This window comes from Mytilus trossulus, chromosome 5, assembly GCF_036588685.1.
Source record: "Mytilus trossulus isolate FHL-02 chromosome 5, PNRI_Mtr1.1.1.hap1, whole genome shotgun sequence".
NCBI lineage: Eukaryota > Metazoa > Mollusca > Bivalvia > Mytilida > Mytilidae > Mytilus > Mytilus trossulus.
Window position 1 is genome coordinate 11,637,587 of NC_086377.1, and position 27,473 is coordinate 11,665,059.

Consider the following 27,473-nt stretch of genomic DNA (forward strand, 5'->3'; position numbering starts at 1 on the left):
ACACATTTCCCAGTCACCGATACACCCAGCATTTATTTGTGACATTTGGTGCCAAGTCCGGGTCGTGTTGACTTTTCAGCTCAACACGCTTTCCTGATACCTCAAAGCAGCAAGCGAGTTACCAGTTCCCCAGAGACGTACATATACATGTAGCAGAGCTGCAGTGATGGAATACAACTTCAGGCCACAGTGGAGACCATGGTTTTTCCCGATGCGTCAGATTCCAGCGTGCGCCAGATGTGGAAATCAGCATAGACAAACATTTTGTTATTCAGCAAGTAAGAAATGTTTTAATGTAATCACGTAGGACATTACGCCCGAATGTGTGTCTTTCGATCTAACCAGGAAATTCAACAGTGTAAAGATGTGCCCCAGATCAGCACCAAATCAAAATCGCAAAAGGATAGAGATGCTAGACGTATAAAGGAATATTTCGATTCAAAGTCATTTACCCGTAGTTTGCCGTTTGCTAATCTGCGTGATTCTGCATTCAAAAGTTATTTGGACTCTACAAGTATACTGAAATGTGAATTAACGTGTGTTAAAAAGAAACTTTCAAAAGTGCAGAAAAAGGGTGCAAGTCAGGCAGCTGAAATCTTGAATTTACGAGAACAGTTACGTCATTTACAAAGTGTGACAATCGAAAATGAAAAGCTACGTGCAGATGTTCTAAGCTTACAAGACAATCCGTTAATGAAGACAACTGTCAAAACCACGTTAAACGCATAAATGATTTGGAATTATACCTTCAAACAAAAACTGATTTTATTTACGACATCCAACAAAAATATGAAGAAATATCTACAGAAAAGAGACAGCTTTTTAATGAAAATTCCATTTTACATTTCAAAGAGGACGAGTATTACAATCAAATTTTAGAACTAAGTATCAAATTAAAAGCAATTGAAAGCGAAAAAGAACAATTACAATCCGCGCTAAACCAAAGGATCGTTTACGTGAACCAGAACCAAGCCAGAACTTTTCAACCGCAATTTGAACATTTGCGTTAATTCTATTCGAAGCACGGGGTCGTGCTTCAGTGGGAGGAGAGGCATGTTGTCACAGTGGAAAAATAAACAAAAATTGATTTTGAGACTTTTTGGACATTTTGTTAAAGATTTTGTAAAACCAATGTTTTTATTGTTGTGATTAATCCACAAGAAATACCTTTAAAATGCTCATTGAGGCTGATAATACTTCCACAAGAAATACAAACAACAGAATCATTAGGACTAAGAATGCTCCCACAAGAAAGTCCTTTAACTGGTTCAGTGGGACTGGATCATTCGGGCGGGAAATGATTGTCTCTAGAATTTTCATCCTTTAAGCATTCGGATCCCTCTTTCTTGACAAAACTATAAAGCAATAACAAGAGGTCTATACATTTCTCATAAATGGCTTTTAAAACTATATTGGATAAAATTATGAAAAGAAAAGCCGGAAGGTGCTTAACGGACAAAATATTTATTACATGTATTGATAAAACTAAAAATTCCTGATGATTAAACTAGTGAATTCCTCATTCCTTGATAGAAGTCAAAAGCAAGAGTAGCGAACATCATTCAGCCGGACGGGCTGAACATGTTATTAAATGTTGACTGTTAAGTGTCAAGTTTCCTGTTTTCCCCGGTTGTACTTGTATTTTATATATGTTAGATTAAAACATTGTCTCTGGACCTTTTCGATTGATTTTGACTCATTAACCAATCATGATTCCAACTTTTGTTTCTAATTTGTATCCCTTTTTAGAAAATATTAAGCACAACCCTTTGCCCAACTCTTTTGATATTTCTACAGTCCATTGGACCTCGCTCTATCAACAGTACACAAACAATAATTTCTTTTTCTTTGCGAATGTTTTTCTTTATTTTTGCTACATTCAAAATAATATACTGCCGTAAGAAATATCTTGGATGTGCTGTCTTTTTGGAACCTAATTATACTTCCTTAACATAACTTATATTCTTATGTGTGTAAATGTTGAATTATTAGAAGAGTTATTGCCATGCCAAAATTAATCATTTTCTCATACTATTTTGTTTCTACACTGTTTTCCATCTTACACTTTAGTTTTGACTTTATTTATTTTTTAATTTTTTAATTTTTAATTTTTTGCTCACATGTTGAATGTTTATACCTTTATGTTTTATTCATAAATTATTTGTTTAATACGGACCGATTTGTGAGAACATCACATAGGCCAAGGTAGAATAATGATTTGTACAAGTTATTATTTTTTTCTCAATAAAAATTGTACTAGTAATTACTTGTACAATTGTTCTTGTACAAGTACTAACATGTATGATGGCTTCATACAAGTAATTACTTGTATAAAATGTTTGTACAAGTAATAACCTGTACAAAATAATAACATATACACGACATATATATTCTGGGACTATTATACTATTATCCATTTCAAACAGAAAGTACGCAGTGCGTCGTCTATATTATTACGACACTGGCTTCAATTGATAATTGACTGGGGACAGACAATCTGTAGGTCCTTTATTGGGGAATGATTTTAACTCTCGGTCGCGAACAATGTTAAGATCTCCATGGGAAATGGAACCATATGTGAATTCAGAATTACTGCAATTGCATGACGTAGGTGTATTTTCACTATTATTTACATCTGTACACACTTGGCTATAATTAAACACACATTTCCGGGTAGATTTCAGTTCAGTATTATCAAAATATCCAGGAATTTGTTCTTTTACTGAATGATCGTTAAAAATACTGGCAATATTTACAATAGAAACTAAAATTAAAAAACATAGAAGACTAACAAAGGTCAGAAGCTCCTTTTAAGCTTTTCTCATCACTTGGCGTCCGTCGTCGTCCGTCGTCGTTAACTTTTACAAAAATCTTCTCCTCTGATACTACTTGGCCAAATTTAAACAAACTTGGTCACAATCATCATTAAGTTATCTAGTTTAAAAATGTGTCCAGTGACCCGGCCAACCAACCGAGATGGCCGCCATGGCTAAAAATAGAACATAGGGGTAAACTGTAGATTTTGTCTTATAACTTTGAAACCAAAGCATTTAGAGCAAATCTGACATGGGGTTAAAGTGTAAATCAAGTCAATATATATCTGCTCTGATATTTTCAGATGAATTAGACAAAGATTGTTGGGTTGCTGCCCCCAATTGGTAATTTTTAAAGAAATTGTGCCGTTTTTTTGGTTATTATCTTGAATACTATTATAGATAGAGATAAACTATAAGCAGGTTCAGAAAAGTAAGATCTACAAATAAGTCAACATGATAAAAATGGTCTGTTAACCCCTTAATGAGTTGTTGCCCTTTATAGTAAATTTTTATCAATTTTATTTTTTTTGTAAATTTTTGTAAATTTTTACAAAATAATTTCCTTTGTTACTAATGGGCAAAGTTAATTATAGACAGCGATACTTGTTAGTAGCAAGAACGTTCAGTTAAGTAAGAACAATCAACTTCAAACACATCACCATCACAAAAACACAATTTTGTCATGAATCCATCTCTGTCCTTTGTTTAATATGCACTTTAGACCAAGGTGAGCGACACAGGCTATTTAAAGCCTATAGTTTTGATATCTCAACCCTCCCCCTAAAGCTCTAGCCAATGCAGAAAAAAAAACAAAAGCAAAACAATACGCACAGTAAAACTCAGTTGAAGAGAAGTCAGAGTCCGATGTCAGAATAGGTTAAAAAAGAAAATAAACAAAATGACAATAACAGGAATAACAACGGATTACAAGCAGTTACTGATTTGCTAGCTCCAGACCTCAATTAAACTTATTGAAAGATTATGCGGACCTGTTTTTGTTTTGCTATGAGTTACAATGTATGATTAAAATCAGCAGAGACCCATTGAAACAACATCTATTACAAAAAATTAACAATACTTTTAGATATTTGGATGATATATTGACTCTCAATACAGACGACTTCAGTATGTATACTAAAGAAATTTGTCCTGTTTTACCGAATTAAAATAAATTTAATACTAACAATGACCACTGCCCTTTCCTTTCCTTTCCTTTTCTCGATCTTGATATCTATATCAATAACAGGAAGCTTAATACAAAAGTTTATGATAAGAGATAACTATTCATTTGTTATAGTTAATTATCCATTTTTAGGTGGTGACGTTCCCTAGTCACCATCTTGTGCTGTTTATATTTCAACTTGTACGATTCGCTCGTGTATGTAACAACTTTTAAGATTTTAGCGAAAGAAATTGATGTATCACTGAAAAATTATTACTTGACGATATACGGCATCTCCATAGCGAACAAAGATGTTATCTAGTAAATATTCAAGGGCAGATATAGTATCAATAACATTAAAGGTACCAATTTTCCTGCACCAGACGCGCATTTCGACAAAGCATGTCCAGTTGACATAGCTCTTTTGTTTGTTGCTACTAAAAAAATTACCTAACATAATTTGAACATGTGTTTTCGCATTCTGAATCATAATGTCCATTTAATTAGGTGTGTGAATTTTTTCTTAATGAGAATATGAGGCAAAGTGGTATAGGGTAGAAAAATCAAAACTTTGAACAGATTCAAAATCACCAATATATGCATGCAATTTATTAAGTACTTCCAACGAGTTTTTGACACCCGAAAGTAATTAATTCCACTATTTTCAAAGGCCTTATTTGAACAATGTACTATCAGGCTTTTGATTGAACCTTGAGTGTACTAGTAAGTAAAATATTCCCGTTTTATCCATTTCAAACCTTGAGTACGCAGTGACTCGTCTATATTATTACGACACGCATTCCCATTGATAATTGACCGGGGACGACATGTAGGTCCTTTTTTGAGGAATGATTTTAAATCTTGGTCTCGAACGATGTTAGGATCTCCATGGGAAATGGGACCATATGTGTATTTAGAATTACTGCAATTGCAAGACGTATGTGTATTTTCACTAATATGTACATCTGTACACACTTGTCTTTAATTAAACACACATTTCCGGGTAGATTTCTTGTAAATATAACAAATCAAAGGTAGTTCAGTATTATCAAAATATCTAGGAATTTATTATTCAACCGAATGATCGTTAAAATTACTGTAAATATTTACAAAATCATAACCTTTCTTGACATACTTTATTTTAATAAAATGCTTTTTATGATCTTCAGGGCGATCAATTTTGGGAAACAGTTTGGAATAACAATATTCCAATATAATTGGAAAGATTTCATACTTAGGACTGCAATATATGAAATGGTGCTGCAATCCAAAATTTAATTTATTAACAGGTAAAGAACAGAGTTTTATTAACAAATAATGTCTTCTGTTGTTTTATGAAATAGAAATTTGGTCAGAAATATTTGTATGGTTGGTCCAAATTATTTTTCATCTTTAATTTATTGTCTTCTTTTCATATTTATCCCATATTTCCTGCTTTTAGACTGATTATTATATACTGTATGATCCCCTATCGAAACCTTCTTGTTATGTCATTTTTTTACGTGCAGTTTTTACATTAAATATATCATAAGTCCAAGACCTGAAAGATCGAGTGCTGATAATGCATCTACTGTTAAATCAAAGTCTTCGTTTTGAAATTAGATCATTTGATAAAAAGAGAAAATAGATTTGCCCTGAACAATATAAACGTATTTGTATTATACGGTTTGCATTTTTCCAAACTCATATATTCCTGTCGCGGGCTCCCAAAAAAAAAATTACGATATGATTTTATGTTAATTAATACGAAAATTATTGTATTTCACACATGATACAGTGATATTAGGATTTTCAATGAGTATTGAAAAACATTTATAAAACGACAAGATATGAAATAATTTCAAACCATATTTTTTTTTTAAATTTTGGTTCCTCTGCTCTTCAACTTTGTACTTGTTTTGCTGTATGACTATTTTGATCTAAGCATCACTGATGAGTCTAACATAGTTATCAAAGGTACCAGGATTATAATGTAGACGAAACGCGCGTCTGGCGTATCAAATTTCAATCCAACCAATTCCAAACATCGTTTTATGTAGATTTTTAAAAACAAACATATGTTTAGCGTGCTATATGTATTTGAATGAACGCTTACGATAGTTTGTGAATATAATTGTCAGTTTCTCTATTATACATGTTATATATATGGAATTGTAAATGACTGTCGCACAAGTGAGAGGGTTAACTAGCTATAAAACACCATTTTCTATTTGAAGAAATGCTTCTACCAATTCAGTCAGGAATCTGATAGATGTTTTCTTGAACCGTGTAATGTTTTTGAGATTTTTGATGTCGCCATTTGATTGAAGACTTCTCGTTTTGAATTTTCTTTGGAGTTCTGTATATTTTGATATTTTGATATTTTTGCTTTTTATTTTTATTAGATGTCTCAAATTAACATAATGAACAACTTCTGTGAATGATTCTGAATGATCCAAGTAATTAAAATGTGACGCAATTGAAATAAACTCATCATAGATACCAGGACTAAATTTAGTAAATACACCAGACGCTTGTTTCGTCTACAATAGACTCATTAGTGACGCCCGAATCCAAAATAGTTAAAAAGGACAAATAAAGTACGAAGTTGAAGAGCATTGAGGACCAAAATTCCTAAAAGTTTTGCCAAATACAGCTAAGGTAATCTATGCCTGAGGTAGAAAATCCTTAGTATTTCAAAAATTCAAAAAATTGTCAACAGTAAATTTATAAATATAACCATATCAATGACAATTCATGTCAGCACAAAAAGTGCGGACTACTGGGTTTGTGATACACTCTGGGGAAATAAATCTCCACCAGCAGTGGCGTCGACCCAGTGGTTGTAAATACACTAATCATAGATACCAGGACTAAATTTAGTATATACGCCAGACGCACGTTTCGTCTACAATACACCTTATCGCTATTTGTCCGCCATTACTGGATATCACACAGGTTCCCGTAAAATTTTGACGTCATAAAACAAAACATCTGACGCCACAATGGAAAAGTGATTGTTGTATGCGTCAAAGGCTAATAGCGATAAGGTGTATAGACTCATCAGTGACGCCAGAATCCAAAATAGTCAAAAAGGACAAATAAAGTACGAAGTTGAAGCCCATTGAGGACCAAAATTCCTAAAAGTTTTGCCAAATACAGCTAAGGTAATCTATGCCTGAGGTAGAAAATCCTTAGTATTTCAAAAATTCAAAAATTTGTCTTTAGTAAATTTATAAATATAACCATATCAATGACATTCATGTCAGGACATCTGCTTCCGTAGCAAGATGTCCGTAGATACTTGTCCTCAATTACACTTCTGTATCATCGCCAACAAGTACTTGACTGAGAAACACTTACAATGAAGGGAAACTCGTCAAAGACAATCGTATCGTTCCCTTTGGTATCTTCCGTCCCTCTTCTACTTGATAAAAACACCCTGATTGGTTATTTACCAATATCTGCCTTCAGGACCAACCTTTTTCCTGTGTGAAACAACTTTAAAAAGCTACATTCGTCGCCTCACCATTGGATTTTCCATAGCGGTCCCGCTTCTATTGCACTATAAAGACATGGTATAGTATGAATATTAGTTAAGGTCAAGTTACAGTAAATGGGCTATGTCACAGATTTCAGTAAAATTTGGCATACAACTCTTGCTCGATGAACTTCAACTGAAAATCAAAAAAATAATGATTTTATCTCAATTATCATTTGAAATATTACTGATTGAATTCTTACAAAATGGGTGAACATTTGTATAGAAAGCACAAAATCGGCGAAAACCCTTCTAACATTTGTCTTAAAATCACCAAATCTTTAATTCTACTCCATAGATTTAAAAAAAAAAAAAAAAACTATATGTTGTTGGTATATAAATTTCCGTTATAATGATGCAAAATAAAGATAGGGTCACCGACTTCGTTTTTACGGTATGCATCATTCAAAGTTGCGTTCATTGTGAAAAAATCCAACAAAAAGTCGAAATTATCGTAACGTTATCAACAATATATAGTTTTTTAAGAAAAATATATGGAGTAGAATTAGAAATTTGCCGATTTTAAGACAAATTTTAGAAGGTTTTTCGCCGATTTTATGTGCTTTCTATACAAATATTTACCCATATTAAAAGAAATCAATCTGCAATTTTTCAGATAATAAGAGAGATAAATGTTTTATTTTTTTCGATTTTCAGTTGTGGTTCAACGAGCCAAGGTTGTATGCAAATTTTTAGCAAAATCTGCGACATAGCCCATTTACTGTTCCTTGACCTTAAGGATTTAAGGGGGAAGCTCATACCTCCATATTATTTTAAATACCCAAATGTAAAAAAGTACTAGGCATTTTTAAATATTGTAATAGTAACGTGCTGTCTATGCTGTCAATTGTCATTCAAAAGGTAGAAGAAATGCTTGTCTAATTTAAAACTGTTATATACAAAGACATATTTCTGAAGAGTGTATCATTCAATAATGTATACTTTTTGTATTATGAACTATGTTGTACATGCTTACCCTTCCGGAGCTCTGATTCCTTTCACAGATTTGGCTATACTTTTTGGAACTTTTGGATGATAGCTCTTCATCTTTTTTATACGCTTTGGATTTTACACATTTTGGCCACGAGCATTAATGAAGAGACATGTATTGTCGAAATGCACATCTGGTGCAAAAAATTGGTACCGTTAATGTTATTACATACTTAGCATACATATTTTTCCAAAACAGATATATATTGATATTCATTTGCATAAGGTCGATTTCTATCCGACGCACCACATATGTTGACAGGCAACCAATAATTAGTTCTTAAAACTTTCATTTCAGCTGTTAACTTTGTTGTCATAACATCACTGCAACACCGGTGTCACTTCCCGCCAAAACCAGTGGCCATGGCTCTATTAGTTCACATCTTTACTGCAATTGTCGCTTTAAACCTTGTTGGACGAGTCGCTCTGCAGACGGATCAAACAGTTCGTCAGACTATTCAGGCTATTCAGTTTGATTTAGCAGCAATCAAATCGAAGCTTCAAAGTTGTAAGTTTGAATTAAAATATTTACATTAAAAAAGTTTGATATGATGAGAGACATATTTGGATCCAAGAAAATGTATTTAGCTGGACAGTAAGCTCCGAAAACTGTAATTTGTGGGTTTTCCATATTTATATGATGTATGACGTGACTTTATAAAGTGTTAAAACATACATATATATTTCTACCTAAATAAGTATACAAAAAATGTGTATACGTTTTCTTTAAATGCTAATTGAAAAACATTCAAATATGTAGACAACAAAAGCAGTTTTACTTATATTTGAAATACGCATGTCCTATTACCCATGTCAAATAAGTGGACTGATCATAAGTTTTGTATTTGGTCCTCATTTCTTCTGAAAAAGAGTTCAATACAAAGCATTTCCAATTTATTTTAAAAATATGAGTTACAGCAAATATTTGTCAGAAATATACGAATATGACTATAAACATGATAAAACAATTCTCAGCAATTACAACAGAAAAATATATTGATACCATGACAAGGTCAACATATAATTAAATGTAATTTGTACGCATAATACATAATTATCTATAAAACCTTTGTTGTAACCACCCATATATAGATACACCACGTTATTGTTCCTTACTATCTTAATGTAAATTGAATTGTATAGGCAGAGGAAAATATTTCAAATGTCAATATTTTTTATGTTTTAGTTTCAGAACCCCGTCCGGCCTTCCTTGCAGTATGGACAGCGGATACTGTTGCTTTGAGGAGCGGTGATATAATAAAATTTAACAATGTTGTCACAAACTTAGGCAATGGTTATAGTCCTGGAACAGGAAAATTTAAGGCCCCAAAACAAGGTACTTACTTTTTTGGAGGTACAGTAATGTCTGCTCCCCCTAGTCCACTACGTATGATGTTGATGAAGAGTGGAACATCAATTATGATTCCCTATGCAAGCGAAACACAAGGGGATAGTTACACGTTTACAGCCGTCCTGCAATTGAATTTAGGAGATACCGTTTATGTCCAGAAAGATAATAGACCGGAAGCGGAAAAGGCGTTTGGGCGTTCCCATTCTACATTCTCTGGATTCATGATATCTGAACCTGCAAACTGAACCGTCTGACTGTACATTACATATTGAGATTTTGAAATGCAAAGTATATTGCTTCTTTCTTCAGGAGCCAGATACAAGTTTCCAGATAAACTGATATGGCAAACTATCCAAAACTTCGCAACACAAATATTAATAGGCACATCCGATAACAGACATATCAAATCACCACACATGAGATAACAGAAGTATCAAATCGTCACGTTTCAGATAACCGACATGTCAAACTGCCATTTCCAATGAAACAAAAAATTACAAACTGTCAACGTCTTAAAATAAACTGAACACACCTGCATAGATATTGCTTCGCTTACATATTAATTCACAAATAAATGTATTATTTCAAAAGTTCTTGCTTTGCGTTTGTTTTTTATTGTTATTAAGTCCGTCGGGATAAGCTATACCATTCTCGAAGAACACAAGGTACCCCCTTCCCCCCAAAAAAAACAAAATACAAAAAAAACAAAACAAAAAAACCCACACAAAAAAAAACCACACAAAAAAAAACCACACAAAAAAACCAACAAAAGAACAAGATGGGTCACTGGAATTACCGGTTTAACATATCAAACTGTAAGAGTCCATCTTTTTTATATATGATTAATCATTTCTCCACAAATCATTTCGAGAGTAAATCATAATTTCTTGTACCAAATTCAAAGAATGTGTGCATTTTTCCGAACATAGGCGTCGGTATATTTGGAGAATGACATGTGCGTTGTATTTGGATCTGTATTACGCATGCATATCTTCACGCATCAAATGAGATATTTCTAAATCACGATAAAAAATACAGTAACCCAGCGACGAACACTTATAAATTAAATTTAAGTTATGTTATAGCGACAAGCATACAGAGGGAGGAGTTTTGAAAAGCCAACGTTAACTTGGAATTGGAGCACTTTACAGTCATAATAAATGAATTAGTAACAACATGTGCATCATTTAAGAGTTAAGAAGTGTTTTAAGTTGTTGAAATATATTAAATACATGCCAATTTGATAAAACTCATTTTTCTGCAGTAATCAATATACACAGCGAAAACACATTTTATTTGATTTAAAGAATGGGTTTATTCACAAAGCACGCCATATTAGAATCGAATTTTAAGCACACACACAGCTTTAAAACAGCATATATCGAACTTTTGTTTGATAAAATGACATTGCTTTCATATATTTGTTCTAAGTGAAAATTACATATTTGAATAAATAGATATAGGAAGATGTGATAAGAGTGCCAATAAGACAACTCTCCGTCCAAGTCACAATTTATAAAAGTGAACTATTATAAGTCACGATACGGTCTTCAACAAGGAACCTTGGTGGCGGTATTTAACCTTTGAATGGTATGAAACCTTCTCCCTTAATTAACCATAAAGTATCAACTTATTTACAAATAGGATTTTGTTTGAACAAGATCAGTTACGCAGACAGCATGGAGCGTCACTTCGCTATCTCTTTAAATCGTCATTTCAGCTTCTTTGAATTAAAAACGACCTTTGTGATAACAATATTCGAAAGCTTAACTTTGGATTGCGTAAACTTTACAAAGAAAAATTGAACATGTCCAAAACAAGAAACGGGACTTACCATAACAGAAAAAAATTAGTTCCTCCATAAAGTTTGTAACTATCCAAATGAAATTATAACTGTTGAAAGCAACGAATCAACAGAAAAATAAATAAGAAACTCTTACGAAATTAAAAAATGCTTTCAATAAAGTAACAATACAGAGCAAAGTAACAAAGACAGAGAATACAAAACTAAAGATAGAAAATATCAACCGAGAAAAAATAATACAAAACCTAGAGAAAAAATTGAAAATGTGTATCAATGCAAACCAAATTAACCATGAATCTACTAGGAAGAGAGACGCAAAAAAAGTCCTTAAAACAAATACTAAATCCTTAGAAAAAAGTTGCTGCTTGAAAAAATCCATATTAAAACAGTTAAAACCATATGCAGAATGTAGAAGAAAAGGTTGAATGGAAAAATAAAGTATTGGGAAGATATTGCCAATAAAACCCGTCACGAACAGCAATCAGCACTCAAGAAATACAGATACAAGAACTCAGAAAAAAGGTTAATGAAGACGAAATTAAAAATTATTCAATAATAGTAAATGAGCAAGCAGAACAGATTGATTATCTTACAGATTTATATGACCGTACAATTGATCTTACTACCGAATCCAAAAATGGTCAATACACTTTTAACAGTCAAACAGATCAGTGTGTAGTGGACATTCTTGACTGTGGACTTTTATTTGAGAAAGTTGGACCAGCAATTAAAAATGTTTTATGCATGTTTTATGCATGTGAGGATTTAGAACAAGATATATCATAAGAGTTGAAAGACCTACAATTGTTCTCTGTAGTTGTCTTTTTAAGGATGTTCGCTACTCTGTTAAAAATAACAAGCTTTTTAAAAGACTATAATGAATTGAAAGTATATAAATAATGAAACTAAAAAGTAGAAAAAAATGAAGGGTCCGTGTGCTCGTTTTCGAGATCAAAGCCATTTAAAATTACGCGGGAAATAATTCTCTCCAGATTTTTCTTATATTTAACATTGGCTCTTTATTTGTTTCAAAAAGTATGAAAATATAACAAGAATTTTATAAAATTTGACTGTTTAAACTGTTTGTTATATAATTATGAAAAGAAAAGTAGGGGTTAGTTAGGGGTTTTAATGACAATAAATGTATAAAACCAGAGGATTCCGAAAATCTGTAAAAAAAAAAATGGAGGAGCAAGCATCCTTAGTTGTATCTACTTCATGCAGAGGCGGATCCAGCCATTTTAAAAAGGGGGGTTCCCAACCCAGTAAAAAGAGGGGGTGGTCCAACTTTATTTCCCCATTCAAATGCATGGATCGTTAAAAAAGGATAGGGTTCAAACCCCCGGCCCACCCTGGATCCGCCACTGTTCATGTATCGTTACGTATATACGGAGATGGATCTGTTTCAGGATACACTTAATCTCCATATGAAACAAGATAACAATAACCTTATTGATCAATACGGATACATATCTGTTTCCGGGATACATGTCATACTTGACAATATTAAAGATGTATACTCACTGAAAGATTTATATAGTACCTCTTATAGAAAATCTGACGTAAAAGACACCACTTCGTTGTTATCCATTTGTTTGATGTGTTGACGCTTTTGTTATGTCATTTGATTTCGACTTTTTATTTTGAATTTTTTTTTTCGCGGAGTTCGCTCCTTTTGTTATTAAGATTTTTCAAATTAACTTAATTTAATAATTTCGGGTGATCAACATCATCGAAAACATCAGGATGTTCACGTTATAGAGAATGCATGTTTAAGAACTTGTTTTCGTAGAACACATCATGGGGTGTCAGGATTTATCGAACGAAAGACCGACCGGAGGGAGGTTTTTCTTAAGGCAATTATGACAACCCGAAGTCTCTTCTACGACTAGAAACACCTTAATAGTTATCAAAGGTACCAGGATTATAATTTAGTACGTCAGACGCGCGTTTCGTCTACATAAGACTCATCAGTGACACGTATATCAAACTATTTATAAAGCCAAATAAGTACAAAGTTGAAGATCATTGAGGATCAAAAATTTCAAAAATTTGTGCCAAATATGGCTAAGGTAATTTATGCCTGGGATAAGAAAATCTTTACTTTTTGAAAAATTCAAAGTTTTGTAAACAGGATATTTATACAAATGACCACATTATTGATATTCATGTCAACACCGAAGTGTTAAATATGCATTGTCTAATCGTGGTACCTTTGATAACTATTGATATATGGTAAAAAACATATCATCAACAATGTTTTGCAGAATTACCATTCTATTTTACCGACCCCAGAAAAGTGTTATGTTCCTTTCTGATGCATTCAGGTTTAATACGCCCTTCGGCTCATTACGATTGTGAAATACAACTCGCTATTTAATCTAGAAAAACACGTTAGAAGTCCTTGCCTAGACACAATGCAAACATTACTGTAACTGCATGAAGAAATACACAAATGAATTGTTAACACCCAATAACCCTGATAACGGTGTTTGAAAATACAAATCACTTTGTAAGTAATTTATTGCACCAATGTAGTTTAAGTCATATAAAACGAGTGAGTGGTGAAAAATAATGTTTATCCAATTCTTACACCAATGCATGTATATGTCATAAACTTAGTCCTCTGTGCACGATTTTCTCATTTTTTACGCAAATATAACGTATAATCGTCATTTTCCCCTCTCTCTGTCTATTATAATTAAACAAATATGGCTGCTCATTAAATGCCGTGTTTTGAAGCCGAAGTTTAGCGATTGTCACCTTTTAGTAAACAAATAACAAAAAAACATGGGTATTGAGCACGTGTTTAACATTTACAATTAGCTACTTGTATATTTTAATGACAGATGCATGCGTATTGCGATCACCGGATTTTTACGAGGAGGGTTACGCTCAGGTCACTATGCATACGGAAAACATGTCGGCAAACTGCTTCCTAGAATAACATTTGTATCGCGTAAACAATATTTTTTTAACAATGTTTACCAATGAACTACTTGTATTCAGAATAATTTTCTTTTAAATAGCAATACATGTTTATTTAAAAAAAACCACCAAGATTTAATTCTATATTCCCCAACCATATTGTGCAGTGCGTGGCTATCATTCATAAAAATATAAAAATCTGTTTTGAGAGCTGCGTTCAATATTGTAGCAGATAGGTAGCCGCTTCTTAGCTGCTATCAATATCTATGTAACAACTAGTCTATAGCTATACGTTCAATAGTCAAAATCTACGTAGCACTACGTAGCTGCTACGATATTGAACGCAGCCCTGTTGATCGTTTGATAGAGTAAGATGTATAGAGGTAAGAACTGACACGAAGAGAGCACGGAATTATTTAACATCTACACGTAACATGAAAATGAATATTAATACAAGAGTGTTATGAAAAGTTAAACATTCAAGTTCATCACACATATATGATGATGTTTTTTAAATTTTTATTGTAGCAATAAATGGACAAACCATTACGTTTGTTTGTAAAGTAAAAATGTGCGTCCATGACGATTGTTTTGTTAAACCTATCAAAGATTGGCACCAACAAACTATATATCATACAATTTAAATATTGAAGAAAATAAAAGTTTGTATTTTGATCAAGGAAATAATGACCTTACACATGTAATTATTTTATGCCTTGATTCATTGTTCATTAAAACATAATATCGTTCGGGTTGATTCTTCGAAAGAATGACCCATCGTTCTGAAAGAAAATAACTCCATATATGTATATATTATACACTTTTTATAAGTGAAAGTATATGTTAACTACACTGTACATACATGATGTAAGTATTATCATCGTCAAGTGTATTTACAAAGTTGTCTGCTTGATCAGAATGATATCGAGTTTAGGTATTATGTTTGTTTAGGTCGCTGTCGATGTGACAGAGCTATTACAGTTTAGAAACTGTTGTGATACCGCTGAGAGATTTGGGTAGCTGTATTACCCGGTTCAAATAAAGGCAACAGTAGTATACCGCTGTTCGAAATGCATAAATCGATAGAGAAAAAACAAATTCGAGCTACAAACTAAAACTGAGGGAACGCATCAAATATAGAAGAACTACGACACATCAGAAACAACATTAAGATGTAACACACACAGAAACGAACTATAATATAACAATGACCATTTTCCTGCCTTGGTACAGGGCATTTTAAGATAAAATTTGGTGGGTTGAACCTGGTTTTGTGGCATGCCTTCAACACATCGCTGTTTTAGATTTGTACTTTTTTTAAATTTTGATTGATATAGTCGACGCGTTTCATTGATTTCTATCATTTTGTCTTAATTTGTCTTTATACAAAAATGTATTCTATTTTGGGATTTGACCATCACCTCTTTTAAAAGAGTGCATATAAGGATTCCAGTTTCAACTCAGAGTCCAGCTTTCTTACCAATTCCAACCGCAGATCCAATTTGTTTGAACTGAATTGAAATAATAAAATTCCACAAAAGTATCACACACATAGGAAGTGGGAACACTGCAACAACTTGTCCATTCAAAAAACTAAAAACGTACTTACTTCTTCAGAGGAACAATAATGCTTTATGCACCTGATTCACTTCGATTTATGAATAGTGGAGCAGCTTGAATAAATATATTGACCGGTAATGCAACTAATAGTGTACAGATTTACCGCTGTCTTGAACACATTTACTGGGGATACGATTTATTTTTTAAGAAATACAATTCTATGGAAAATGCGTTGATAGTCGCTGATATTCAACTGTCTTTCTGGTTTCATTATATAGTATCAATTCATTAAATATTTAATAGGCTATCTTTTATCTACAGGGCTATTGCAATGTGAAACATTTAATTTTACACAAGGGGGAAACTGTAACTGTTGGACGACATTTGTCTCCACTTGATAAACTAAACCTGATGAGTTTCGGAAAGTCTGTTTCCTTTGTTATTCGCCGAACAAACAAATTATATCCGCCTACAGGACAACATGTTTTCCTGTGTATATAATTGTACATTTGTTATTAATATGTTATACTTTTGGTACAATGGCCATTTAATTTTCCATAGCGGGCTCGGTTATATTACACTATAAAGACAAAATATAGAATTAAAAAGAAGGAGATGTGGTAATTACCTTTAATGTTCACCAATAGTAAGTTAATGACCAAATGAAATAGAAGTTAGCAAGTCCCGTATTGCCTGTTACGATTAGCAAAACTTATACCACATAATGAGCTATAAAACGCCCCGAAATTAGTAGCTATGTAAACTGATGCAACTTTTCCATTTATGTTAAACATCGTTTAGTTAAAGGAAGACAAAAATCAACTGCAATAGTAATGCATCGTTCGAAAATCAAAACAATCGACTATTGGAAACAATTCATAATTGAAAGCTTTGTTTTTTAAAAGACTTGTGAATATAATAGTAATATCATCACATAATGTTTCGTGTGAAATATGTAAGCTACATAAGCCTTACATTCTATATAAATATTTGTGCCCGTTTAATATAAGCCAAAATTGGATGTACTCCTCAAAAACAGGAGGAAGATACAGAAAAGAAGACGAAGATGTAGTATCCATCGTTATCCTAAGTTTTCAATATTGATGCATCCGTGCTCACAAAATCATCAGAGAAGGCGGGAAATTATTTTCACAACCAACAAAGTAATAACGCTTGGACAAATGTTTATTGTAATACGGTTTTTGTTTATCTTTTATAGTTGTGTGAATGTTATACCACTGTCATGTTTTTATGGTAATAAATGAAGTTTTCTAGTGTAATATGACAATCGACGATAAGATATAGTTAACCAATTTATACAACCGCTTCCCGAGTACACCTCTCCTCTTATATGATGATCCCCTGTTAGAGATTGTAGTTGCTGATAATGGCCATCTTTTTATTTACTTTACAGTTTATCCTATATCTATCTTTGTACTATTATGTTCCTATTGGTCGTATAACTTATGACGTTACTTGGTATTTATGCATAAACAAATAGCTAGTAAATATAAGAAAATGTGGTATTAGTGCTAATGATCTTGTAAATATAAGAAGATGTGGTATTAGTGCTAATGATCTAGTAAATATAAGAAGATGTGGTATTAGTGCTAATGATCTAGTAAATATAAGAAGATGTGGTATTAGTGTTAATGATCTAGTAAATATAAGAAGATGTGGTATTAGTGCTAATGATCTAGTAAATATAAGAAGATGTGGTATTAGTGCTAATGATCTTGTAAATATAAGAAGATGTGGTATTAGTGCTAATGATCTAGTAAATATAAGAAGATGTGGTATTAGTGTTAATGATCTAGTAAATATAAGAAGATGTGGTATTAGTGCTAATGATCTTGTAAATATAAGAAGATGTGGTATTAGTGCCAATGATCTTGTAAATATAAGAAGATGTGGTATTAGTGCTAATGATCTAGTAAATATAAGAAGATGTGGTATTAGTGCTAATGATCTTGTAAATATAAGAAGATGTGGTATTAGTGCTAATGATCTAGTAAATATAAGAAGATGTGGTATTAGTGCTAATGATCTTGTAAATATAAGAAGATGTGGTATTAGTGCTAATGATCTTGTAAATATAAGAAGATGTGGTATTAGTGCCAATGATCTTGTAAATATAAGAAGATGTGGTATTAGTGCTAATGATCTAGTAAATATAAGAAGATGTGGTATTAGTGCTAATGATCTAGTAAATATAAGAAGATGTGGTATTAGTGCTAATGATCTTGTAAATATAAGAAGATGTGGTATTAGTGCTAATGATCTAGTAAATATAAGAAGATGTGGTATTAGTGCTAATGATCTTGTAAATATAAGAAGATGTGGTATTAGTGCTAATGATCTTGTAAATATAAGAAGATGTGGTATTAGTGCCAATGATCTTGTAAATATAAGAAGATGTGGTATTAGTGCTAATGATCTAGTAAATATAAGAAGATGTGGTATTAGTGCTAATGATCTAGTAAATATAAGAAGATGTGGTATTAGTGCTAATGATCTTGTAAATATAAGAAGATGTGGTATTAGTGCTAATGATCTTGTAAATATAAGAAGATGTGGTATTAGTGCTAATGATCTTGTAAATATAAGAAGATGTGGTATTAGTGCTAATGATCTTGTAAATATAAGAAGATGTGGTATTAGTGCTAATGATCTTGTAAATATAAGAAGATGTGGTATTAGTGCTAATGATCTTGTAAATATAAGAAGATGTGGTATTAGTGCTAATGATCTTGTAAATATAAGAAGATGTGGTATTAGTGCTAATGATCTTGTAAATATAAGAAGATGTGGTATTAGTGCTAATGATCTAGTAAATATAAGAAGATGTGGTATTAGTGCCAATGATCGAGACAACTCTCCATTCAAGTCACAATTTATAAAAGTAAACCATTATAGGTCAAGGTATGGTTTTCAACACGGAACTGTGGCTCACACCGAACAGCAAGCTATAAAGGACCCCCCCCCAAAAAAAACCAAGTGTAAATATATTCCAACTGGAAAACCAACGCTATAGTCAATATAAAAAAGAACAAACGAGAAACACTTATGAACCACATTAACAAACGACAACTATTGAACAACAGCTGTATTTTTATGACAGATATATCATGTAAAACATTACTTATCTGGAAGTTGTTTTAGTTTAAACATATTTATTTAAAGTGGAGTGGGAAACAACTTATTGTTACTTATATTAATCCCTTTCCATTTTGCGCGTGCGAGTGCTGCCTTTTTTTCGAAATCTACAAGGGTGTCTTTACGTGCAAAATATATTGCTCTCTCTCTTAACAAGTGTCAGTCATTTAGCGTCCTCTTCCGACGGACTATCATTGTTTCCTTGAGACCATACTTGCAAATGGTGTCAAGGGAGAGCCGAAAATTAAGTCCCTGAAATTTTCATCCCGGAACGGGAATCGAACCAGGAACCTTTGTGTTAGTAGTCCGATGCACTAACCACTACACCACAGCTGTCTAAGTTGTGTTACACATTTATAAATCAAATATCAGGGTAAGAATATCCTTATAACTGATGGTGTCTGAGGTTGTGATAACTCAGGGTTAAAAAACAGTCAATTACAAATCTGAAATATTGTCTACTGTATTATCACTTAATAATTCAATTTTAGATTAATGCGTCTTCTGATTGGCTGACGTTATTTTGATATCAGACCATAGAATAATTAAGTCATGTGACCGTGACGTCATCAACGTTTTTTTAAGGTTTTCTACGGTTTAAAATGGGATTTAGAACTAAATTATAAGAAATGACTGTAATATTTTTTCTGTCTATTTGAAATAACATAAAAAATGTGGTGCACACTGTTAAATAACCCGCTTCGCGCGTTATTCAGTGTGCACCAAATGTTTCATGTTATTTCTTCAAAGACAGAAAAAATATTACAGTCATTTATTAAATATAATCAAATAACGTATCTTACAGTAGTAACAAGAGTGCACACACTGAAATGTCTCGCCTTCTTTACTAATCATTGATACTTATCTTGATAGACCTAAATATAAAGCTTTATTACAACTGTCACATAAACTCAACATTAACCAAGAAAACGAAACATTGATCAATGAACCATGAAAAGGAGGTCAAGGTCAGATGAACCATGCCAGGCAGACATGTACAGCTAACAATTCTTCAATACAACAAATATATTTGACTTATTGCTTATAAATAAAGAAAAACAGACCAGAATACAAATACTTATCACTTAGCAATGGACCGTGAAAATGAGGTCAAGGTCAAATAAAACCTGCGTAACCGACATATAGATCAGAAAATATTTCCATACACCAAATATAGTTGACCTTATGCATAAAGTATTAGAAAAATAGACCAATACTAAAAAACTTAACTTTGACCACTGAACCATGAAAATGAGGTCAAGGTCAGATGACACCTGTCAGCTAGACATGTACACCTTACAAGCATTTCATACACCAAGTATAGTAGACCTATTGCATATAGTACATGTATAAGAAAAACAGACCAAAACACAAAAACTTAAGTATAACGACTGAACCATGAAAATGAGGTCAAGGTCAGATGACATCTGCCAGTTGGACATGTACAAAAAAATGTACACCTTACAGCCCTATTGCTTATAGTATCTGAGATATGGACTTGACCACGAAAACTTAACCTTGTTCACTGATCCATGAAATGAGGTCGAGGTCAAGTGAAATTAGTCTGACAGGCATGAGGACCTTGCAAGGTACGCACATACCAAATATAGTTATCCAATTACTAATAATTTAACCTTACAAAAAATCTTAACTTTTTTTTCAAGTAGTCACTGAAAAATGAAAATGAGGTCAAGGACATTGGACATGTGACTGACGGAAAATTTGTAACATGAGGCATCTATATACCAAGTATGAAGCATCCAGGTATTCTACCTTCTAAAATATAAAACTTTTAAGAAGTGAGCTAACACCGCCGCCGCCGTAGCCGCCGCCGGATCACTATCCCTATCTCGAGCTTTCTGCAACAAAAGTTGCAGGCTCGTCAAAACGATGAAAGTCACATGTGCAGTAGATTATAACAACCCTACCCGAGCTCCTGAGACCACCCTGGTTTTTGTGTGGTCGTGCTGCTAAGTCTGTGTTTGTTATGTTGTGTTCTATGTACTGCTGTTTGTCTTTTAGTCGCTTTCTGTTTTTCGCCATGACATTGTCAGTTTGTATTCAACTTGTGTGTTTGACTATTCCTATGATATCTATCGGCTCAGATTTATTTTATGATTTTTGTTAGCGGTTTTGAAGGCCGTTTATACTTCTAGTAGGCGAATGTCTCATAACTTGGTTGTGACAGTTTGGCTATAAAATCCTTTTCCCCTTTCGTACATTATACAATTACTGTCTAATGATTAGGAAACTTACATCACATTTTCCTATATCTAAATATGTAGTTTTATTGACTTTAAAAAAATTATATTCACTGAGGCCAATGGCCGAAGTGAAAATCATATTTTCAAAAGTCAATTTAACCACATACTTACCAAAACAAAAGACAGTAATTATTTTGTTCTATATTCCTAGAAAAATGTATGTAATGACATTTTTTTAAAACCGAAATCACTTGTACATCAAACGTATCTTATCAAAATAATGCACGTAAAAGCACGCTACGTTTTGCGCTATGGTTATACTTTTTTTTATACTAGGTGAATATGCTTATTTATTCACAATCTCATTCATATAAAAAAAAAACCTACTTAAGTTTTATCAATATGGAATAAATATGTGTTAATATTGATATCTTCTCAATATACTAACTATACTCGAACGTGGTGTGATACTATTACTACACATTTAACGTTGTGTGATACTATTACTACACATTTAACGTGGTTTGATACTATTACTACACATTTAACGTGGTGTGATACTATTACTACACATTTAACTCGGTGTGATAATATTACTACACATTTAACGTGGTGTGATACTATTACTACACATTTAACGTGGTGTGATACTATTACTACACATTTAACGTGGTGTGATACTATTACTACACATTTAACGTGGTGTGATACTATTACTACACATTTAACGTGATATTTAAAGCAGCTAGGCTAGCTACACGTTCAAAAGTAAAAGTTACGTAACACTACGTAGCCGCTACGATATTGAACGCACCCCTGTTAGTAATTCCTAATTCGTGTATAAGTCTTATTACACAGTCGTCATCAATTCAACGTTTTAAATAGTTGAGTCACTTGTATCATATGAATCTAGTCTTTACAAGGAAATAAGACATTTATGCAGGTATGCATTTTATTACAGAAATAGAAATAATGTTCTAGCAAAGGATCCTATCTGAAACACGAGGCGTAGATTAATATTGTACATATTCTGTTTAAAGAAGTAAAATATACACATTTCAAAATAATATTATGAGACACCAGTGCAGTCTAAAAATGGATAGAAGATGGCTAACCTATTTACAATATATCAAAGCGAGTAACTTTTCCAAATCATTGTATGGTGTCTGAATGTTTCAGCTGTATGCATTTCCTATGCCACATAATCTAGATACAGTTTTTTCAGTTCTTTAACTTACTTTTTTTCCAATTATTTTCCACATTAAATCAATATAATAAACTACGCTTGCAATGCATGAAATAATTTACTTTTCAAAAAGCTTCTTAATTGTTTTGTGACTGACTAAAAAATCGTTATTATTACATAAAGTTATCGTTGATTTGTTGAAAAATATCTCCTTTCATTAATGATTTGTAATTAACTATTTTGTTGATTTTTGCCTTAAAGTTTGTGAAAAAATTACTTGTCTCATTACTTCCCAATTATGATTAGATAAGAGTTACGGAGGAAAATGTACTCATAAGTAATAGGTTTAAGAGGAATTACATTAACTTTGAAAGAATTTTACGTAAAGATTTTTCTATAAAGTTCTACTAAAAACAGATACGAAAATCAAAATACAATTTTCCTGAATTGCACTGATTATGTTTGTCAACGTCTATACTTTTAAGCTAGTTCATTGAGAAAGTAGAAGATTTTGTAATAAATAAGACTTGAATCTATGCTGGAATCATGCGAACATTTAAGGGGAAAAACTGGTTGTGCAATGAACGAATTTGATGTTTCCTGAAGTGGAACAGGCCGTTTTGTTTACACAGTTGTTTCTTGACGTAAGCGAATCAACACGGGATCCTTCCAACCAGGCACACACACATGACGTCTGACCTAGTTGACGCGCTTGATTGAACAGTTGTGTCGATGCAATATTGGAACCATTCAGCTTGCAAAGATTGACAGCCTTATGATAGCTGAAGTTTTCAGTAATGCTACCAGAGAAACGTATGTTGATGAGTTTACCTGAAAAAGAAAAGAGTAAATAATTTCACTGCATGTAATCATGAGTAAAACAACTATTGTTTTATACTGTGATCGTATTTATAAAGACGCCATCTTTTCTAATTCTGGTCGATCATTTACAGTTTTCAATAAAACAAATATTTAACGGGAATGAGTTCTTTTATTATACTAGTAGCTTTAACAATCTGATAAACAGGTTAACATGTTCCATATCATAAAAAAATGATGTAATCACAAAGAAGGTATGAGAAGACCACATTTTTAGCCCATTGAGCTCGATCATTATCAAAGGTACCAGGATTATAATTTAGTACGCCAGACGCGCGTTCCGTCTACATAAGACTCATCAGTGACGCTCTTTCAAAATATTAATAAAGCCAAACAGAAAAAAAGTTCAAGAGCATTGAGTATCCAAAATTCCAAAAAAGTTATGTCAAATACGGCTAAGGTAATCTATTCCTGGGATAAGAAAATCCTTAGTTTTTCGAGAAATTCAAAGTTTTTTAAATAGGAAGTTTATAAAAATGAACACATTATTGATATTCATGTCAATACCTTAGTGTTGACTACTGGGCTGGTGATAACATCGGGGACGAAACGTCCACCAGCAGTGGCATCGACCCAGTGGTGTAAATAGTTATCAAAGGTACAAGGATTATAATTTAGTACGCCAGACGTGCGTTTCTTCTATATAAGATTCATCAGTGACGCTCATATCAAAATATTTATAAAACAAAACAAGTAAAAAGTTGAAGAGCATTGAGAATCCAGAATTCCAAAAAGTTGTGCCAAATACGGCTAAGGTAATCTATGCCTGGGATAAAAAAAATCCTTAGTTTTTCGAAAAATTCAAAGTTTTGTAAACAAAAAATTCGACTTCCAAATAAAATCTTTCAGATGTTCATAAGACATATTTGCATAAGAAATTCAAACGTGTTATATTTAGAGCAAAAACAGAAAAAGAAAATCAAAATGTCCCTATAGTGTCTTTCACCTAGTTTTAACTGAAGACATGCTACAGAAAATATAACGATATATTATAATACCAAAGAACAAAGGAAATAATACTTACCACAAAACATGCCATTGTAGTAACTCTGTGATCCAACAGAACATGATTCACATTGTAATACTCACCACAAAACAGGCCATTATAGTAACTCTGTGATCCAACAGGACATGATCCACATTGTAATACTCACCACAAAACAGGCCGTTGTAGTAATTCTGTGATCCAACAGGACATGATCCACATTGTAATTCTCACCACAAAACAGGCCATCGTAGTAATTCTGTGATCCAACATGACATGATCCACATTGTTATACTCACCACAAAACAGGCCAATGTAGTAACTCTGTGATCCAACATGACATGATCAACGTTGTAATACTCACCACAAAACAGGCCATTGTAGTTACTCAGTGATCCAACAGGACATGATCCACATTGTAATACTCACCACAAAACAGGCCGTTGTAGTAATTCTGTGATCCAACAGGACATGATCCACATTGTAATTCTCACCACAAAACAGGCCATCGTAGTAATTCTGTGATCCAACATGACATGATCCACATTGTAATACTCACCACAAAACAGGCCAATGTAGTAACTCTGTGATCCAACATGACATGATCAACGTTGTAATACTCACCACAAAACAGGCCATTGTAGTTACTCAGTGATCCAACAGGACATGATTCACATTGTAATATTTACCACAAAACAGGCCATCGTAGTAACTCTGTGATCCAACAGAACATGATTCACATTGTAATACTCACCACAAAACAGGCCATTGTAGTTACTCAGTGATCCAACAGGACATGATTCACATTGTAATACTCACCACAAACCAGGCCATCGCAGTAACTCTGTGATCCAACAGAACATGATTCACATTGTAATACTCACCACAAAACAGGCCATTGTAGTTACTCTGTGATCCAACAGGACATGATTCACATTGTAATACTCACCACAAAACAGGCCGTTGTAGTAACTCTGTGATCCAACAGGACATGATTCACATTGTAATACTCACCACAAAACAGGCCGTTGTAGTAACTCAGTGATCCAACAGGACATGATTCACATTGTAATACTCACCACAAAACAGGCCGTTGTAGTAACTCTGTGATCCAACAGGACATGATTCACATTGTAATACTCACCTCAAAACAGGCCGTCGTAGTTACTCTGTGATCCAACAGGACATGATTCACATTGTAATACTCACCACAAAACAGGCCGTTGTATTTACTCAGTGATCCAACATGACATGATTCACATTGTAATACTCACCTCAAAACAGGCCGTCGTAGTTACTCTGTGATCCAACAGGACATGATTCACATTGTAATACTCACCACAAAACAGGCCGTTGTATTTACTCAGTGATCCAACATGACATGATTCACATTGTAATACTCACCACAAAACAGGCCATTGTAGTAACTCTGTGATCCAACAGGACATGATTCACATTGTAATACTCACCACAAAACAGGCCGTTGCAGTAACTCAGTGATCCAACATAACATGATTCACATTGTTATACTCAACACAAAACAGGCCATTGTAGTAACTCTGTGATCCAACATGACATGATTCACATTGTAATACTCACCACAAAACAGGACGTTGTAGAATATCTGTGATCCAAGAGGACATGATTCACATTTTAATACTCACCACAAAACAGGCCATTGTAGTAACTCTGTGATCCAACAGGACATGATTCACATTGTAATACTCACCACAAAACAGGCCATTGTAGTACCTCTGTGATCTAACAGAACATGATTCACATTGTAATACTCACCACAAAACAGGCCATCGTAGTAACTCTGTGATCCAACAGGACATGATTCACATTGTAATACTCACCATAAAACAGTCCGTTGTAGTAACTCTGTGATCCATTCGAATATGATTCACACTGTAATACTCACCACAAAACAGGCCATTTTATATCTCAGTGATCCAGCACGACATTATTCACATTGTAATACTCATCACTAAACAAGTCATTGTAGTAATTCTGTGATCCAACAGGACATGATTCACATTGTAATACTCACCACAAAACAGGCCATTGTAGTAACTCTGTGATCCAACAGGACATGATTCACATTGTAATACTCACCAAAAAACAGGCTGTTGTAGTAACTCTGTGATCCAACAGGACATGATTCACATTGTAATACTCACCAAAATACAGGCTGTTGTAGTAACTCTGTGGTCCAACAGGACATAATCCACATTGTAATACTCACCACAAAACAGGCCGTTGTAGTAACTCTGTGATCCAACAGGACATGATTCACATTGTAATACTCACCAAAAAACAGGCCATTGTAGTAATTCTGTGATCCAAAGGGACATGATCCACATTGTAATTCTCACCACAAAACAGGCCATCGTAGTAACTCTGTGATCCAACAGGACATGATTCACATTGTAATACTCACCAAAAAAACAGGCCGTTGTAGTAATTCTGTGATCCAACATGACATGATCCACATTGTAATACTCACCACAAAACAGGCCGTTGTAGTAACTCTGTGATCCAACATGACATGATTCACATTGTAATACTCACCAAAAAAACAGTCCATTGTAGTAATTCTGTGATCCAACAGGACATGATCCACAATGTTATACTCACCACAAAACAGGCCGTTGTAGTAACTCTGTGATCCAACATGACATGATTCACATTGTAATGCTCACCAAAAAAACAGTCCATTGTAGTAATTTTGTGATCCAACAGGACATGATCCACATTGTAATACTCACCACAAAACAGGCCGTTGTATTAACTCTGTAATCCAACATGACATGATTCACATTGTAATACTCACCAAAAAAAACAGTCCATTGTAGTAACTCTGTGATCCAACATGACATGATCCACATTGTAATACTCACCAAAAAAACAGTCCATTGTAGTAATTCTG

At 33.3% G+C, this 27,473-nt stretch overlaps 2 protein-coding genes across 4 annotated transcripts in view; one reads left to right on the top strand and one right to left on the bottom strand.

Moving 5' to 3' along the window:
• The first annotated feature begins 7,423 nt into the window (after window positions 1-7,423).
• On the top strand, window positions 7,424-10,431 carry LOC134718523 (complement C1q-like protein 2). Its single transcript, XM_063581116.1, has 3 exons — window positions 7,424-7,535; window positions 8,787-8,996; window positions 9,675-10,431. The coding sequence occupies exons 2-3, from the start codon at window positions 8,852-8,854 to the stop codon at window positions 10,082-10,084; spliced, it is 555 nt and encodes a 184-aa protein (XP_063437186.1). The 5' UTR covers window positions 7,424-7,535; window positions 8,787-8,851; the 3' UTR covers window positions 10,085-10,431.
• Window positions 10,432-22,425: 11,994 nt separating this feature from the next.
• The window catches only part of LOC134718522 (uncharacterized), a 54,657-nt gene continuing 49,609 nt past the window's right edge, over window positions 22,426-27,473 (bottom strand). For all 3 annotated transcript variants that reach the window (XM_063581112.1, XM_063581111.1, XM_063581113.1), the window contains one exon: window positions 22,426-23,508. In XM_063581112.1, the coding sequence (XP_063437182.1) occupies window positions 23,234-23,508 (275 nt within the window). In that variant the 3' untranslated portion in view covers window positions 22,426-23,233. The remainder of the gene's footprint in view (window positions 23,509-27,473) is intronic.